At 43.2% G+C, this 18,763-nt stretch overlaps 1 protein-coding gene across 5 annotated transcripts in view; it reads right to left on the bottom strand.

Annotated features, from left to right (window-relative positions):
- The window catches only part of ZBTB1 (zinc finger and BTB domain containing 1), a 28,485-nt gene that overhangs the window by 9,274 nt on the left and 448 nt on the right, over nt 1-18,763 (bottom strand). For 2 of the 5 annotated variants that reach the window (XM_032110820.1, XM_032110819.1), the window contains exon 2: nt 7,681-9,592. In XM_032110820.1, coding sequence (XP_031966711.1) covers nt 7,681-9,572 — 1,892 coding nt within the window. In that variant the 5' untranslated portion in view covers nt 9,573-9,592. Of the gene's footprint in view, nt 1-1,404; nt 9,593-10,151; nt 18,658-18,763 lie in introns of those variants that run through there. The other 3 variants (XM_032110816.1, XM_032110817.1, XM_032110818.1) reach the window with 2 other exon arrangements.

The following is an 18,763-nucleotide window of genomic DNA, read 5'->3' as shown; positions in this document are numbered from 1 at the left end:
TTTGCACAGCAAACTAAAACTGAAAGAACTGTAACAATTACTGTAAAATCTCTTGTGTCTTGACTGAGTTATTTGCCAGTTTTTAAGTTACTCTGCATAAGGACCTCTGTCTTTTCTGGCAGAACTGACCGTGTCAGCAATGGCCAGTAAAATCTAAGTGAAACACAATCTGTCTGAAAGCAGACTAGGTGGGGCTAACCCTCAGACTTCCAGGCATGCAGACTATTAAGTGTCATATTTTACAGCATATGTAAGTGTACACAACTTCTACTAAATCCACCTGATAACAATGTAGTTCAGACATCTGAGCTCTATCCTGAGCTGTAGGATAATTTCTTCATCAGTTTCACCAGATCCGACCCTGTATTTCCTCTTCCTACAATATTACTGTATCTATCCTTTTCCTAAAGGAGGGATACTTTAGATTTTATCTCTTAAAATGTTTCTGATTTGCGTAAGTAATTCAATAACCAATAGCTAGAAACCAGAACCTCAGTAGTTTGGAAGCTGGGACTCTGTACCGGTAGGTACCAGTAGGAAACCCACAGGCAGGGAAGAAACCAGGGCACCACCTTTAGCATCCTAAATAAAAGCCCTAACAACAACTTGTGTATGAGGAGCGTAACTGATACCAGAAGTCTGGTGTATCTGCTGCCAAAACCAAAAGCAATTTATGGTATTCAGCAAACTCTATTTTTAGCCAGCTTATCTGCATTTCCACAAACTTTCATGCTCTTTGGGGCTTTTGCCATGGAGAGAAGGACAGTATGTTATTTCTCCCATTCATTTTCTGGGGAGTCAGAAGCAGAAGTCCCTCTGGTGACCACCCGCAGTGGGATGGTTACCTAAAAAGGAGAGAACAGGTATTACTGAGGTGTGTAGTTCAACTGAACATGTGAGGACTATTAAAAAAGGCAACTTCTTAGCCCTAGTCATTGCTTTAAAACAGGAAGAAAGCAAATCTTCCCATTTCTAAAACAGAAGGCAAATAGAAGAGCCAAAAGGATGTGTTTTTAAAATAGTAACCTTGTCATCAGGGGAGATGGGGGAGAAGAGAGGGGGAAAGACTGATTTTTGTATCTTTTGTGTTGGCATCACGGCTGCTGCAGAGACCTTGGCAATTGCTGACACTGGTGGCACTTTGCCTGACAGACAAGTTGAGAAACCAAGGATTTACAACAGTCCCAATTTCCAGTGGATTTCCTATAATCTACACAGCTTCCAGGATTTAGAGGCCTGTAAAGGATGCTCTCATTCCCTGTCAGGGATGTCTACAGAACTACAAGATATATTTATGTGAAATCACGTCTTATTTGCAAACAAAAGAAAGTACACCCCAAAATCTCACTGATGCAAATCACACTTGAGTTTGAGTGAAAACAATAAATGCAGCAGGACTTTGTCAGAGAGGGAAGTTCTTGAACTATTTCTTTTTTTTTTCTCCCACCGGAAATTCTAGATGCAGCATTGTTTTTGTGGTTGTAGCTGCAGGAAGATTTACTCTGGTTTTTAGTATGCCAGAAGGCACAGGAAAAGATTAAACCTTTTCATTTTCTCGCAAGAGAATCAAAGATCCTGACCACGTCTGAACCTCGGGGTTGGTGGGGTGAGGTGTGCCATGCTGGCTACACAAAAGAAACAGTCAAAGCCTGGCCTTGGACTATCTGAGGATTTCTCATTTCACAATTCTGTTATATTCCTTTTAATACATTAATATGAAACTTTAAAAACACATTTCCAACCACTCTTACATGGGGAATCGGCGTGAATTACTGAAAGCAGTTTCTCTAAAAGCATGATGCACAACATGGTTTTCTTATGTCTTAAATTAATTTAAAAATCCCCACCCTGTAAGATATTTGAGGGCAAAAATAACCCAAATAAAGATCTGATAGCATTTCTCCTATGAAGTTGGCACTGGTCATTCAAGTACATGAAAAGGAACATGGGCTGTTTGTTTCAGGGCTGAATATTTATAGTCATGATGAAGTGATTCCTGAGTCATGAGCTCTGCTGCCCTGTTACAAATTAAGGTTTGTCTTTCTGCATTAAAAAAATCAAATCACAATTAATTCCAGAATTGTGGAAGTGGCTGTAAAAGTAGCAAAAGACACTTAATTTATAAAATGTGTCCTGATTTTTGGCATCTTTCCCCTACAAAATCTCAGCCTACTCACACGTCTCAAGAATACACTGCACAGCAACATTTTAGGAGTTTTTTGGAAGCTGGAAGAAAATACAGAAAACTGGTTTATAGCTGAGAACTACAGAAATGTCAGCTTTTGAAAACATGTTCCTAATTTCTAGCCTTCAGCAGACTTTATGAAGTCAAATTAGTCATGCTTCATCTTGTAGGTCTTTAAGTCTGCAACAAGCATCAAACCAGCTGAGAATTAGGGAAGTCAGAAGATTTGATTTTTAACTCTCTGAGATTGAGAAGCACTTAAAAGTCAGAAGTACACAGGGATAGTAACAGATACTGCCAGCATCAGCTAAACTTACACACGGAATTACCCTGAGCTTTCAGCATTAGACCAAAAATGAGACGACTGTCTCCTCTTACTGTGAAAAGCAGTGAGGGGCACAGGGCAACAGAGGAGCTCCACAGCTGCATCTGGGCCCACAGCTGGAGGGCAGGAAGGCCAGAGGAAGGTGGGAGCCATTCCTTGGTGTTTGGCCAGACAAGGGGCCCAGCTCATTCCTGGCCTTGGGCCAGGCCAACCACACAAACCCAGTGGCACGGAGCACTACCCAGTCTGCTTCAAGAAACACTAAGAAAGTTCCAGAGCATATTTGTGGGATGAGCTGAACGCAGGAAGGTTTCCAGTTCTCAAAAAGAGGGCAGATAGCAGAGATGTGTCTCATTTGTAAGAGGTTGGGCTGCCTTTTTCCTTATCAGGAAATAGAAGATGAATGTAAAGAGTTCAGCTTCCCAGAGGATGCTTGGGGGAGACAGAGACCGAGTTAAATTTGGGACATGCTCTGAGTACTGGTGCAGCTCGTTTAAGCGAACAAGCCCCCTCCGAGCTACTCATTCCTCCCCTTGTGCCACCCCTTCTATAGTGCTTGCACAAGATCTGACACAGAGATGGAGAGGGAAGCACAGCGGGGAACTGATCCAGCCAAAAACCAGCCCCACAGGGAATAGAAAAAAGCCCGTTGCTTGATTCAGTTCATTGTGAAGCTACATAGATACGTGCTTTTTGACAATGGAAAGGGTGGCACACAGGGGAGAGGAGAGCTGAAACTAATGGGGAGAAGTAAAGGGCTGCCAGGGCTCAAGGTGGCATTGCCTCCAGGAGCAAATTCGTGTCCTCACCAATAGCTCCAAAACTCTTGATGGTTTAGCACTAGAATATTCAAATACAATCGTGTAGTCAAACTATTCACTTTTATAACAATGTATTTTTAATATATTCGCCAGGGCAATATATTTTCTGTTTTCAGCTTTGAATAAAAAATATGCTAAATTATATGTTTTACATCAACTGAAAATATTAAATAGAGAAGTCCCCTAATTAAAGCATAAATTCTTAGAATTCCATGATAGTCTATTTATTGAAATCAAGATTTCTCCACAGACCTGTTGGCTACAAATAACATTATACACAAATGTAAATACTCTTTGAACTAACAAGTCAGCAGGAAGCATTTACAAGTATATATATACATTAACATTTTAAACATCTCCTCTGATACTGAAAAATAAGCTCAACAGCTTTTGTGATATTTTAAAGCTCATACCAGGTGTTTTCATGAATTCCCTCTTTTTAAAACTTCCAGTAAATCTTGAAAGCTAGGAGCTAGACTAGCCACTTAGAAATTCTTAGGATTGCGGCCCGTAGCACTGCCAAAATGAGAAAAACAACAGAACACAGAGAGGTCCTCCAAAAATAAGAATAGCAAATCACTTTAAAATATAACTTAGGGCATCCAGCAAATCTTTTCCTTTCTGGCTACGCCTTGTGCAATGCTTGCACCTCCAGTTTTAAAGATCCTTAAGTGCTTTTACACGCTAACATTCACTAAGGAGATTCAAAGGAACAATGTTATGGCAACAGGAAAGTATAAATTAGAGGAAAAGAACTCTTAAATAAAATATTTTTGCTTCCCGTTCACTATCTTTCAAGTAACAGCAAAACTTATAGGATAACTGATGTTGATTTTTTTTCCATGTCTGCTTTTGTTCTGTCTCCACATTAAATCATTTTTGTCATGGTAGGACCACTGAAACACCATTATTTCACTCTCCTGCAGATGTTGTCCCATTCTGGGGAGAACATTCAGGAGCAGCCAGCCCCAGGCTGCCTCAGCACCCAGACCTTCTCCCCTTTCACAGCAGCCAAATTCCTCCTGTCACTCCAGGCCTTTTCCCTAACAGTCCCATGCTGTTCCCCTGCACACTTTTACATGTCACCTTAAATACTCATCTATGTAAATACCCATCTACTTGCAAGCCAGGCTGACTTGTTTATGTTCTCCTATACTCCCCTTGATCACTGCTCAGGCTACTTCAGTCATTCTAATTTTCTCTGCCTACATGTAAATAGATCCACTCTTAAGCTTCCCTGCAGTGCAATTCAGGCTCTTTGTGAGCCTTAGCATGGACTTTAATACGTGTGAACTCCAAGGCACTGGGTTTTGTTCCACTAGAACAGGAAAAAACATCAATTCAAGTTCAGTTGGAAAGGTTTAACAAACTTTACTTTGAAAGGCTACTACAACACATCTTATAACTGAAAAACAGAGGTACTCAGGGTGTTTATAAACTTAGATAATACACGTAAATACCATCATTCCCATTTTCTCCATTTAACTTCTGTAGTTGGCAGGTCTACTTACACTAGAAAGTCAAATTTTTTAAGAAGCATGTTTAGGTCAAGTTCAGACCAATAGGCTGTAAACAAGGGCTCCTGATCCTGAGCAGGAGGCTCCATAAATCACCCCTAGCCCTTCACTGAATTCAGGACTGATCCCTTACATCGCAGAGGTCACCTCCTGCTTTTCAACAAGGTCTTTAATCTGGGCTGTGCTGTGCCCCTGCAGAGCTGTGGGCAGCGGGGCCGGCCGTGCTTGGTACGCAACCCGCGTTCGTGAGCTCATGGCTCAGGCCCACAGCTCCCCAGCCAAGCTGAGTCATCCTCACCCTGGTCTCACAGGCGGGACATTTCATCCACTCCTCCAGCCACCCGCTCCACACCACCTTTGGGATTTGCTTCCCACTGCATTGCTCTAATCCTGCCTGCCTGCCTTTGCCACTCCCTCACACTCAGGATCTCTTCTCCCACTCAGTCTTCCCACTCCTCCAATGCCACAAGACCCTCCTGCCAGCTGCCCCAGTGCTTTCCAGTTCTCCTTCACTTCCCTTGACTGCTTTTCCCAATCCAGCTGATACTGTGAGAGATAACCTGCATGTCAGAGAGTCACTGTGTGCAGTGTATGAACCCCCCAGCTCTGGAGTACTGGAGTGTATGCGTGCCTGTGCACTTTTGGCCCCAGTGCTATTGAGGACTCGGTTGGCTTCAGCATCATACAGGAAAACAAAGGACTGAGCAGGTAAGCAAAACACTAAAAGCCCACTAAACTGCACCCAAAGCAGTTGGTGCCTTGGAGCAGCTGCTGGCTCAGGACCAAGGGCTGGTGGGGGAGCCTTCTCCATCACTGCAGAAATGCACGTCTGCCAACCAAGAGAAATCCTAATGCACATTTAAAACTGAATAAATGCAAGGCAACTCACACTAATTTTAACAGTTAAAGTGGGGATTCTGAACTGTATTCACGTCTCTGAATAGTCTAAAATTAAAACTTGATACCCCTCATAATCCCCAAGAAACAAGGAATGAAACTCAACTCTGACAGAAACAAGCACGTGAAAGCCCTGGACTAGACCGTCAGCTCCTGGCTCATATTCTCAACCCCACCACTGGCACATGAGGTGATAGAATATTTCAGTTGGAAGGGACCTGCAATGATCATCTAATCCAACTGCCTTAATTGCTGATCTAAATTACTTTCCTCCCTCCATAGCTCAGTGGGAAATAGCATTTACCACCCTCTTTGATAAAGTGAGATCTGCTGGGAGAAAGTACAACTAGGTTTTATTTTTTAATTGTTTTTTCCACGATTACGTATTAGGATCCTTTCCTCCACCCCATCACAAATCACACACTTAACAAAGGTTTAGACAGCTGGTGCCTAAGAGTCAAAGCCAGTTGCTCTCTCAAAGGCCAAAGTGCCTCACTGAATTGGTGTCAGCTGGTACTTAGTAAGATTTTTAAATTCAATTAAGAGACAAGCTGCATAGATTAGGGCTCTGCTAGAATCAGAAAGGAATCTTAAAAGGCATAAAGTATCTTTACATTTATTAAGCAAACTCTGTAGTCTTTTCTTGTTATATTCTTGTTGAAAAACAGAACATTCATAAAGTGTCATGAAAACAAGAAACAAAAAAACCCTAAGGTCCCAAGCAATGGGACTATCTTCACACCCATCCTGCTTTTAACTTTCCAACACAAGCAGCAAGGCACAGTTCCCAGCTAGGCTGAAAATGCAGTCTTCAGTGCACATGGCCATGCTGCATTCCTAGCAACCCACCACAGCCACTCCTCCCTTGTATGTTAGGATAAGCAAGTTAAATATACCCACAGAGGTACAGACAGTGAAAGAAAGGCCAACATCAGTTGTACAGTTCTGCTAGGACTTCCCATCTGGAAAATGACCACTGTGCTGGAACCCCTCAGTTATCCCGACAGTCATTAAGTCCCTTCCCCCTTGTGCATACCAGCCCGAGCCTGTGAGGTTTAACTGAGCCTATGTGCTCACACCCCTGGGATGCACCTTCCAACAAAGCCAAGAAGCAGGGAACCAGGACAGCCAGCTCTGCCCCTGCAGCAGAGTCAGAGGACCAAAGGATTATTTCTTGGCATTGCTGGTTTGGGGTTTGTTTTTTTTCTTTTTTTTTTTTTCATTTCAAAAATTAATTTGGGGATTATGAACAATTATGCTCTTGCACATTAATCGCTGGGATCTAAAATTTTCACATGAAGAAACAACACATGGAAATATTAAAGCACTCATCTTACGGACATGGATCCGAGAACTGTTTAATAGCAGTCAGTGAAGGGGTAACATTGTGCTTTTAATCTACAGTTTAAAAATAATGATTTGTATATCTACGTAGTAAAACAATAAAATTAAGAACAGAAACTGGTATTAGGAAACAGTGAAAATGTAGTAATTAAACACATTATGCTTTTCAAAGCTTTATACTTAATGAGCCTAGATAGACACCTATGGTTAGGAGGGTCTTAAAAAAATAATAAAAAAGAGACTTATTTTCAAATTTTTTTTTTCCTTTTCAGATTTTTTACTATACTTATGCTTTGCTTTGGTGTTCTCTCTGCTGCCAACTTAATGCTTTAACAGTATGTTTATGCTTATGTTCTTTTCAAATGCTTGGCATTATAGTGAGATCTCATATCTTTCCTCAAATTAAATTTTGCTCCACATACTCCACATGTATACAGATGAACATCCCTGTGCTGCTCCAGTTGCTCATTATTTGGGAATATCTGAAAGCAGACCTGGCATATAGTCTCTCCAGCTGATAAGTGAGATATCATATGCCGTACATGGTCATGTTTTCGGAAGTTTCCTTGATCACAAATGGAACAGACATACCTGGCCATGCCTTTGTGCATATCATTGTGGAGCCGCAACTGGCGCTCTCTTAAGAACTGCTTCCCACATGTCTGACAAACAAACTGTTTTTCCTTGGTATGAACGGTATAGTGTTCCCGCAAGTGGCAACGCTGATAAAATCCTTTCCCGCAAAGGTTGCAGAAATGCTTACGTCTGTGATCCCTCTCATTCTCTTCCAACATGGAGTTCTTGAACAGATCTTGCTCCAGGCAGTTTGACATATGTTCAACCACTAGGTTTTCAGTATCAAAACGCTGGCCGCAATTAGGGCATCGGAAAGGACAGGCAGAATGCTTGTATAACTGGTTTTTCTGAAGGCTGTTCATTTGGAAGTGACTGTCCCTGAAGTCCTCTAGCATCTCGGCAAACATCATGTCCCTTATTTCTGACTGCTCCTCGGGGTTCTCTTCCAAGTCCATTTTCTCCTCAGAATTTCTGATCCCGTTCATGGTCAGATCCTGGGGTTCTCCACAGGTCTGGGCATGATCCTGTAGCTGCTTGCCTTTCACCAGTATTTGACCACACTTGCCACAAGCACATATATTTTCTATGTGTTTGGATAAATAATGAGAGGACAAATCTTCCTCAGTGATTGTTAGCCCACAAAGTTCACAGGGAGCATTCTCCACATCTTCCTGCACTGAAGAAGCCTTGCTGTTAAGGTGCCGTGGACTTTTCAAACACTTTCTTTCATCCTCATCCATGGATAAACGAGGTTTTAGAGTCTTCCGAGCATTTCTCTTCTCTCTCATCTCTTCCTCGACATAGTATCTGTAAAGCGGCTCTTCCTGTTCATCATCCAGGTCATCATTGTCAGAAGACTCATTGCAGTCTTTATCTGCCACCTTAATAATATTAAAATCCTTCAGCTCATCTGTAGGATTGTCCTCTGGCTCCACCTTGATGATAATCCTCTTCCTCTCAGAAGCTCTACTTCCTTCTTCACCTGATGTCTCAGAGGCAACTGTGCTGCTTTTTCTGCTCGTGATGTTTGACACGGGAGATGAAGAATCGTCCACAGCATGGCTTGAGTCCCCCTTGTATTTTTCTGTTTGTGTGGAGATCATTTTAGAAGTAGAGTTCTTTTCACTAAAGTCCATTTTCTCAGCACTGTAGTACCTGGCACTTTGGTAGGAATGCCTGTTGGTGCATGTTAACACATGCTCATCCAGTAGCTTTTCACAGCTAAAACTAAACCCGCAGCTGTCGCAGGTGAAGCTCCTTCCAAACCGGCGCGAGTGTGACACGCGCTCTTTCGTGTGAGAGAATTTGGACGTGGTGCTTTTTTTGCAGACATCAAACAGTTGCTCAGGGAAGCTGTTGAGCTGCAAAGCTTCTTCGTCAGGCTCTTTGTTATGGGATGTATTTACCGTTGAACTTGGCGGCTCCATGCCCCACCTGTTTGCTTCACTGCCATTTCTAGCAAGTGCGTCTTCATACATTCTCACACCAAATATCATTTTACTAGTCTGGGTGCTAGAAGCAGGAGATGAACATTTTAAACTAGATGAGTCTGTATCCTGTATATCTTCTAGACACTCAGGTACATTATATAGCTGTAAATAGTTCATGGCCACTTTAAATTGCTCAAAATTGGCAGGGGCTGTCATAATTTTTCCTAAATACATGAACTGTAAAATAAGATCAAAGCATTCAGCGCTAATCTTCATGTTGCTTAGATTCAGCTGGGCTGTAGTGTTTTGATGGTTCATAAAAAACATCCTAAAATAGGCGCTGCAGGCAGCAAGGACTGCTTTATGTGCTTGAAAATAAATATCATCGATAGCGATGCAGCAGTCGCACAGAAAGCCCCACTCTCTTTGCTTGTTTAGCTGCTGAAGGACATAGTTGCTATGGCTGGTTTTTGCCATCTTGTACTTCGATTACAGCCCTGCATAAAGAAAAAGGTATCTGTTAAATCATGAGTACAAAACCCAAAGCCTACTTAAATGTAGGGAGGAACTGCCATCTCTGCTCTCTAGATCTTCCTATTCTGCCAGTCTGCGGTACAGCTTCCTGTCTGGAGATCTCTGCTGCTAACTACTTACGCATATTGATGCCAGTGAAAACATCCATAATTCCATGTGCTCACCACGAGGCTTACAAGACTAGTAAACTAATAAACACAACCAGCACACACGTCAATCAGAGCTACCCTGCTAGAATATAAATTAGCAAATATATCTCAAAGTCCTACAGTCAAGATTTTCAGATATGAATTTTGAACGCAGAACTTCAAAAACTTCACAGGGTAGACTTCTGTAAGATGGCCCCAGGACAACACCTATACAAGGTAAGCTGGCTGTCAGAAACCACTCTTCAGTCTCAGCTTGCCTTTTTACCTGTCAGTCCAATGGGCACATGATGCAACGCACACTGGAAACCAGGCCAGGCTCAAACTGGTCTTTCCCTCCCCATTAAAGGAAATTAAGAGACAACAGAGCACCCACACAAGCTACTCCACATTTTGCTCTTCATGGCAGCTGAGGGATCATCTCAACCTTCTCTGCAAGGCGTCCTGCAAACCAGGAACTGCAAACTCAAACACCTTCTCAGAAGCAGAGGGCAGCCCGGCTGTGGTGGCACGTCCCACGTTCGAGCCCGCTGCAGATGGTGACCAGGCAAGCTGCGTGACAGCCACAGGGACTGCAGAGGCAGGAAGTGGTGCACGCCGTGCCTCCAACTGCTCTCAAAACCACTCGTTCAGAGCACTGAAATGTAACCAAAACACGCAGCTGGGAAACCGGACAAAGAAAAAAGCTCGGCAATGGAGAACTGAGAGAACCAGCAAGCCAGAGGTGGAGCCATGGTGAAATGAAGCCTCAGCAAAGACCAGAGAGAAAGGTCTGCCAGTGCTGAGGGTTGCTCTATGTGAAAGGACTAACTCATCCTCAAGAGAAAAGAGGAAGAAAATATCATGGTTTATGTTAAAAAAAAATCCAGAAGAAATGCACTGCATACAGGAGGTGTGCGTTTGATTAAAGATAAACTTCAACAAATGTGGCCAGATCCAAACCTAGTCATGACTCACTTTGGACAGCCTTTACTGATACACATAATCTGTTCTAACTGCACAGGCTGAGGGGGTGAGAAACCAGAAGAGGGTATAGAGAGCACCCTGACTGAAATGAAAAACATAAAGCAGTAAGGAGGATTCTTAACATTTTGAAAGGTTACTGCAAACAATGCAAATAATTGTAAGAGGTTTGTACAACTAAAGTACAGGCTAGCAAATAACATATACTAAAGGGCATTTTATGACTCAGTGAAATGCATGGATTGATTTGCAACCACTCTTTCAACTGTCCAAAATTTAAACACAATACACACAAAAATGCTCCACTTTTCTTATTTTCCTAACAGCTTACATCTCCTAGGGGGAAACGTGGGTAGAGAAATTGAATTCCACAATTAGTGTTGAATTCGCAAGTCATAGGCGTTGCCTGGCTTGTTAAGTAGCAAACCTAACATTAAGTCCCCGTTCTTCATTCCACAAAGGACTGCCACAGCAGAAAGGCTCGCAAGCTCTCGAGAAAAGAACATGCTCACCCCACCCAGCAATATTCCCTACTGCCAACTCACACAGCAGTTCCTATGGATCACCACCAGCACAAGATCTTGTCTGGCAAGAGGAACGTTGAGATTTGGGTTGAACTACACTGATGATAGGCATCTGAATGGCAGATGCTCCTCTCCTCTCAACCCAACCCTTCACACCCAGAACTCCAGGTGAGCACCCTGCCATAATAATTCTCAGACTGGTTTCGCCCAGTGGTGTCCACTGCAGAAATGCAACTCGTTGCATGGAATTCACTTAATGTCTTTTTACTAACTTGCAAGGCAGTGGCTTTAGTGGGAGAATCTCTGAAACAACTTCACATCTTTTCTACAGAAACTGATTATTGTTTATGCCACTGGGTGATTTCAGATGTTTCTGTGAAAAACAGCAAAGCTCTCGACATCAAGTAATAATAAAAGTGCACTTCATATTCTTTCAAGTGGTAACGTGTTTTGGATTTGAGGCAATTCATTAGATGCTTAAATGTAACTCAGTCTATTGTACTAAGAATAGCAGCTGCATAATGATAAAGAATTAATTTCAACTTTCACATTCTAAGAGTGAAAACCAATGAGAAAATGAGATGATGCCATCAAAGGCATGACTGGCCTCTTGGTGTGAGCTGCCAACACAACAAGAAAAGGCTCAGGACAGCTCATGTTAACTTCCCCATCCTCATAAAGTGGCAAGTTGCAAATGTTTTCTTTAATTGTGGGTTTTTTACACTAGATATACTCCATTGTGTCCTCCAATAGCAAAACAGCAGTACAAGCAGCAAGCCTGTACAAAACAGGTGGTCACAAACTGTCTGCAGGCACCTGCACACGGGGTTGTTTCCAGATGGTGGGAACAATGAGTGACAGCACAAAAACTCGCCTTTTCCAGGTCTTCTTCTTTGAATCTGGTAAAAGATATTTCTCCTTTTGACAGATGATGTCCTGCAAAGCTTTCAGCACATGGATCCTGACTTGCAACAATGACCCACTGCCAGTGCTACCACTCAGGGAAAAAAAGGTGGAGCATGAGGTTGCTTGAGTAGGATGTGAAGGTTTTGGATTTGATATGTACTTGGCCTCTGTCACCGTAGTACTACATGTAGGTATTAAACAGAGTGTTTGAGGTTATTTATGTTAATGAAACTCCTGGCATCCTCCCCCTGGCTGCTGTATTAACCTGCTGGATGTAACTTGCCACTACGAGAGCCTGTGTTGGGCTATTTACAACTTCAACACATTTCAACCAGCAACAGCAAAACTTTCCTTCTAAAACCTTGGACTGATTATTTTTTTTCCTTCCTCCATAGAAAAGCTCAGCCAAAATGGTTCCAAAAATGAGGCTAAGAAAAAGCTTTCATATATGCAGATTATTGGTTTTTTCATTTAGAAATTAAAAATAAAAGCTTCTCTTCCAAAATCTTTGAAGAGACACTTTATGTGGGAGAAAGCATTATGTTTTAGATATGTTGTCACAATATAAAAATCTGCCTGAATTTGGCCAAGCTATATGCTTGAGGGGGAGAAGATACAAATTATCAGTTTATTCACACTTAAAATTTTTGTTAGTAGTTATTAAAACTTCAGATTATAGCCTCGCTGAGAACATTTCATCCTCTTGCAGCTGCTTAGTATATAGGTGCCTGAGCCCTCCGCAGTGAAATCCCCTTTTGCACAGAGCTCTGCCATGCTTTTAAACTACAAAAGAGTTGATTCAGATAGAGGGAAGAAATTTTTTATTATGAGGATGTTGAGACACTGGCACAGGTTGCCCAGAGAGGTGGTGGATGCCCCATTCCTGGAAACACTCAAGGCCAGGTCGGACAGGGCTCTTAGCAACCTGATTTTGTTGAAGACGTCTCTGTTTATTGCAAGGGGGTTGGAGTGGATGGCATTTAAAGATCCCTTCCAACCCAAAGCATTCCATGATTCTATGTGCCACCTCCACGAAGTCACAGCTGATAGTAGAGCCTCCTGGGGACTGCTCCACACCACCACTTGCCATGGGGTCTCAGCTTCCCTTCTGGTAGCTGATGGAGAAGATGCACAGTTCTGACTGAGGGAGAGCCAGAGCCAGGAGGGGATGTAGTGAAAACACAGGGAGATTGGGAAATGTAAGAAGGACGTGATGGAAATGCTCTGGAAATCTGGAGAGAAAGGAGAGGCGGGCTAGGAGCAGAGTGCTGAGCCAAGAGGAAGGGGACTAGGATTAGGAAGCAGCAGTGGGAATTAAAAATGGGTGCAGTGAGGGTCTAAACAGTGGAGGGAAGAAGTCACTTGGGCAAGGAGCTGGGAAGAGCCAGGCTGCAGGGCCTAGGGCACAAGGGGTAAAAAACACAGACAAGCTGTTTCTGGGGAATGGATGGAAAACAATTACAGCATTCACGCCTTCAGAGCAGGAACTGCACCCCAAATTCCCAATCCTGCCATCCCTTTGCCACCAACAAACACGACAGGCTTGCTGACAAACTCCTTCCCAACAAGAACAAGCTCTCAGAAAATGGTAATTTATCATTATTTGTTACTTTAATTGCTAAAATGGCAGCAATCTGCATTTATCATTCATGTGGGTGGATCAGTATTGCAAACTATTTCTGAAGTTTGCTTTAGGAAAAAAAAAAAGCAGGTATTAGAAGGAAAACAGGTCTTTTTACAGAAAATTCAAGGTTTCAAAGTTAAGTGTATACACAAGAAATGCTGATTAATGCAGGAGTAATTGTGCTGCTGTTTATGTACCTATCAAATGTTATGTATATATACATATATAATATATATTTCATAGTATATTCTTCCAGCCCTCCTGTCAAGATTTCCCTTACTCAGCACATCCTCTGGATCTGTCCAGGCCTGGATCTGAGCAGCACAAGACAAGATCCCTGCTCATTTGGCCAAGCATTTGGAGGATGTGAAGTGAATGAGAGGTGGGGGACAAAAAGCAGGATCTCACAGCAATGAACACTGCTTGGAGAACATCCTCCCAGTGCTGTCAATGCCAGGACAAGTAATTTCAACCTTTCTGGTTTGGGTTTTTTTTCAATAAGCCTGGCTTGCACTTTTTGGATGTCCAATTTATTCACATAGGTCAACACCACTGGTGGCAACTGAGGCCAGTGAGAGCTATCCTCTGTATGTATTAAACACCAAGTATCTTGGAAAATTAAAGCTCCATGCAGGTGAGTTTGTCAATCCAAAGTTTTTAATTATTTCTGATCCTCTTTTTCAAAGAGAGGAGAATCACCCGCCACTTGCCCAGTGGACTAGCACACTTTGTGAAGCATCCAAATCCTGGAGGCACCAAGCTCACAAGTCCACAAGGAACCCAAGTAACTCCATCTTCAGCAGTGACTGATTTGTGTGGTGAATGCAGCACAGGCCACAGTGTAAGCAATACTGAATGATGCAGAGGTGTTCTGAAATAATGTGCTAGAAAAGCATCTGATATGAAAACTAAAGGTATTTGACTTGGGTATTCTCACTCTGATAGTCAAACTCCAAGTCTCCATATGCATTTTATTTCCCTAGTAAGTATTTCTTTTCACATGGCCATGCTTTAATTCAAGCTTGTCTGCCACGAGACTTTTTTTTTTTTGAGGCCCCACTTAGATACTATTCAGATGTGACCGTGAACAAGGTTAAGTTGCAATACTACACTAACCAATTATGTTGTTTGTAAGTCTGCTAACAAGAAAAAACAGGTATTCACTACAGCTCCATGCCATCATTTCCTCACACTCAAAGTTTTCTGAGATGTTTTAAAACAAAAGAAGTAAAAAAAGTCCTCAAGCAAAGAACTAGTGAAGTTCTTTTCCTAACTTCTCTGTCTTTAAAACAGACATACCACAAGGTTCAGAATTCAGGAGCCTTTCGGCTCCTAAAATTAGTAGGTGGTTTTCAAAACCCAGCATTTCCACTGCTGAGCAGGCAAAAACATAGAGCTTACATGCTTAGCGACTGGAAACCAAGAACAGGCCAGACAAAAGTGTAATAAATGAGTGGAGAATTTAGTGCTAATAGAAAATGAGACTGGAAAACCTCAAGCAAACAACGCCCAGTTATCCAAAAAGCAAGCACAAGAGGATCAGAAAGCAAATCCCCCATCGCCGTCTCTCTCCATATCCCACCCTGGTGTGGGTTCCCAAGAACTCTTCCCCCTAATTTTGCCATTGTGGGTCAGACCTACCAAAAAGCCTGGATTCCTAAAATGACAGCATTGGCATGCTGCAGAAAATCCTACAGAACAAGTATAAATTCCCCACACAATGCCCAAGAAGTTTATGTGTTCAGCTACTGCACTGACCACAGAGCTGCCGACAGGCTACAACTTTTACCTAGATATACCCAATAGGAAGCCACAGAGAATTGGGTCCCTCAGTTTACACAAACACTGAAAAAACAGTGAAGAACTTGGGGCCAGGTAACAACTGTCCATCTCAACAGTGGGTATGGATCAGTTTGCATTGCAAGCATAGCCTTGCTCATAAATTAGAACAGCTATGGGAATTCCATGTACTGCCAGGGAAAATGTAATTAAGCTCCATTATTCAGGCTATGAAGGACTAAAGGTATAATTTATCCTCCTCTCACAGCCCTCCCAATCACCTGCCTTTCAGACATGCCAGTTGGGAAAATGATTTCAATGATGCAGATACTCATCTTCAGACACATCCCGATGGCTGAAACTCATTTTAAACAGACTCCTGGACAATGTACAGGAACAAGTTTCATGGCACTTGGGCTAGATCTGAATGAGGGGAAGAGAAGATGCTCCAAAGCCCCCAACATGAGCTGTCAGAGCTCCTGGATGCCCTGTTCTCCACTGCTCAGCCAGCAGCTCTCTGCTGATTCAGCATCCATGTCCACAATGAGAAACAGACATCAAATTTTAGCAAGTTATGCTTCTCAACTGCTAACTGAAAATTAGTTAAGGAACATTACATGGTCTTAGGTAAGAACGCTCCTCAAAAGACAAGGAATACAGCTTGACAGGAAAAAAATAAGAAAACTGAGTTTGTGCTAAAGCCCCATCTCAACTTCAAAGAACTTTAGATCAGATCTAGGGAGTAAAAGTCCTAGAGAGAGACCTTATGCAGTCCTTTAAAGTAACTTGCTAGCCACAAAGGTTGACTCTAGAAAGTCACAGTTATCTTTTATCTGGCACCTTTACAGTTCTCAGGCAACATAGTAATGATATGTTTAAAAGAAACAATTAGTGGGAACAAAATTATAACACCCAATTTATGCTCTGTAGCAGAAAGATGAGCCTTTTTATCTAGGCTCTCCAAGTTACACCAACTTTAAACTTCTGGAGGCATTTTGGTGGTTTAACCACGTTTTGAGACCTTCAAATGAAAGTCACAGGTACCTTCCAGGAAAGGATCCTTGGCTAAATACAGGTCAGACTTTGGTGTAACAAGTTGCTGGATGCACATGAATGAAGCACAGTAACTTGTGACACACAGATCAGACTACAGGTTTTCTTGACTCTTCCTGGTCTTAAATGCTTCACATTTTACTTTCAGCACACTAAAAATAAAAATAAGGCTACTAAGGTCTTCATCCAATGAAAGAGGTCTAATATGGGGGAGAAAAGGCCACAGCCAGTGAATTCTGGAGTTTTGCAGTGACACTGCATGCACAAAGAAAAAATTACCAGACAAATTTGAGGATATAAATGGTCTTCATGCAAATTATGTCAGCTTTTGTGCCCACAAGCTGTGTCCGCAGCAGAACTCTTTGAGTGATGGTGTCTACCATTCCCAAGCTAAGGCAGGGCAGAATAACCCAGCGGCTGGAGAACCACTGGCCAAAGTGAAAAATGAACACATGGCTTTTCACTCTACATGTGTGTGACAGCCAGAACAACTCTAGTAAGAGGCCCAGCTGTAACAACTAAGAGAAAGGACACCGGGCTTTTATCAGGAAACTTTCACTATCTCAGTTCTGAGCAGCTATTCTATTTCCATCCAGCAGGTAAATAGCTACTGCGGCTTTGTCCATCCTGGATTTCCAGGGCTCTCCACCACCAGCAAGAACAGAAATCTGTGAAAGAAGCAGCCACTCACATTCAAGCAAGAAAGCATCTAAAAACCCAAATCCCTGTTTGGCCTGAGCACTCTCAATGTAATCGCTGCTAATTCCTGTGCCAGTGACAACAGCGGTTGAGTCTGATGAAGGGAAAGACTTGTACAAGCAGAGCTGAAGCATCTGTTAAGTCTGTGATCTTATTCCACACAAAACTTTCTGGCTACTAGGAAGAAGCGGCTTCTATTACTTCTCTGAGCTTCCCACGCAGCACCAACCCACATCTTCATTACCTGCATCCAACCCTCGCAGTGGGTGCCTGCTGGTTCCCTGCTACCTCAAAACAGCAGCAGAGTGCAACTAATGCTACTTGTTACTCCTCAGGTTTTCTGGCCAGCCATCCAAAAATCTCTCCACAATCTTGTCAACTCGCTGTGCTGCTGCTACCTAGGAAAATCTCTGCAACCGCTCGTGTTTGGCCGGTTTTCCCCATGGCCATATGGTCCCAACGCCTCTCCCCCGCTCGCCATGAAAGCTTAACTTGTAATTCGGTAAAAACAAGAAGCCCGCATCCCCCTGCTCACGGCTGCTCTGTGGGTTTTTCCAAGAGCTGTAATGAGGAATGTTAAACAAACACCTTTAATTAAAGGAATGTTTGTTTAGTGTAATTAAATGCCTACGGAACACCGCACTGTTGCAACCCCGGATAGTTTTGCAGTGCATGCTGTACCTTGCGATACTCAAGTGCGAGGGAAATAATACAAGCAAATGACAACCTGGCAGTAAACATCCAAATATTAAGCAGCATCCAAGCCATGCTACCCGCTTACCAACGCCTACGTGTCAAGAGGAACCGGCACTCCTCTATCAGCTGAAACAGGGTAAACTTGAGAAACTGAGTTACAAAAAATCCTGAAAAAGAGAGAGGAATAAAACCGCAGCCCCAAACTCAGAGCGTGTTGAGTCCCCTTTCCTCTACTCTCTTCAACTACCTTTCTATCCGAGAAGAAAAGAGGAGTCCTTTAAAGAACGAGACTTTCCACACCGCTTCCAGAGCAGTACGGGGCTTGTTTTTTATGTGACAAAAGTATTCCCCTTCCTTTCCAGCCGCCTCCACGGCGATCCAGCGCACTGCCAGCCCTGAGTGAAACCCAAGTCTCCCGCCTGGCAGGGTGGAGCATTCCCCCCGGGCTGCAGCTCCGCTCCGTTTTTCGCTAAACTACCGCAACTCACTCGAAGTTTTGGGCCGTTTATTTTGTGAAGACAAAAGGAAGAGAAGCGGCGGGACCCACCGTGGGGGCCGGGGCCAGGCGCGATAGCGGCACTCGAGGTGTTTACCGCGACTTCGAGCCCCGGAGCCACGCGGGCGGCGCAGTGCCCTTCCCTTCCCCGCCTCTCGCCCCTGCACCTCCTTAGGCCGCTCTTCGCTCTCCAGCGCGGCATCCCCCGACCCCCGCCCGCCGCCCCGCAGGTGGAGCGCGACCGCCGC

This window comes from Corvus moneduloides, chromosome 6 (assembly GCF_009650955.1).
Source record: "Corvus moneduloides isolate bCorMon1 chromosome 6, bCorMon1.pri, whole genome shotgun sequence".
NCBI classification, from domain to species: Eukaryota; Metazoa; Chordata; class Aves; order Passeriformes; family Corvidae; genus Corvus; species Corvus moneduloides.
The sequence above is the reverse complement of the archived record's forward strand: the minus strand, read 5'-3'. Positions and strand labels throughout refer to the sequence as shown.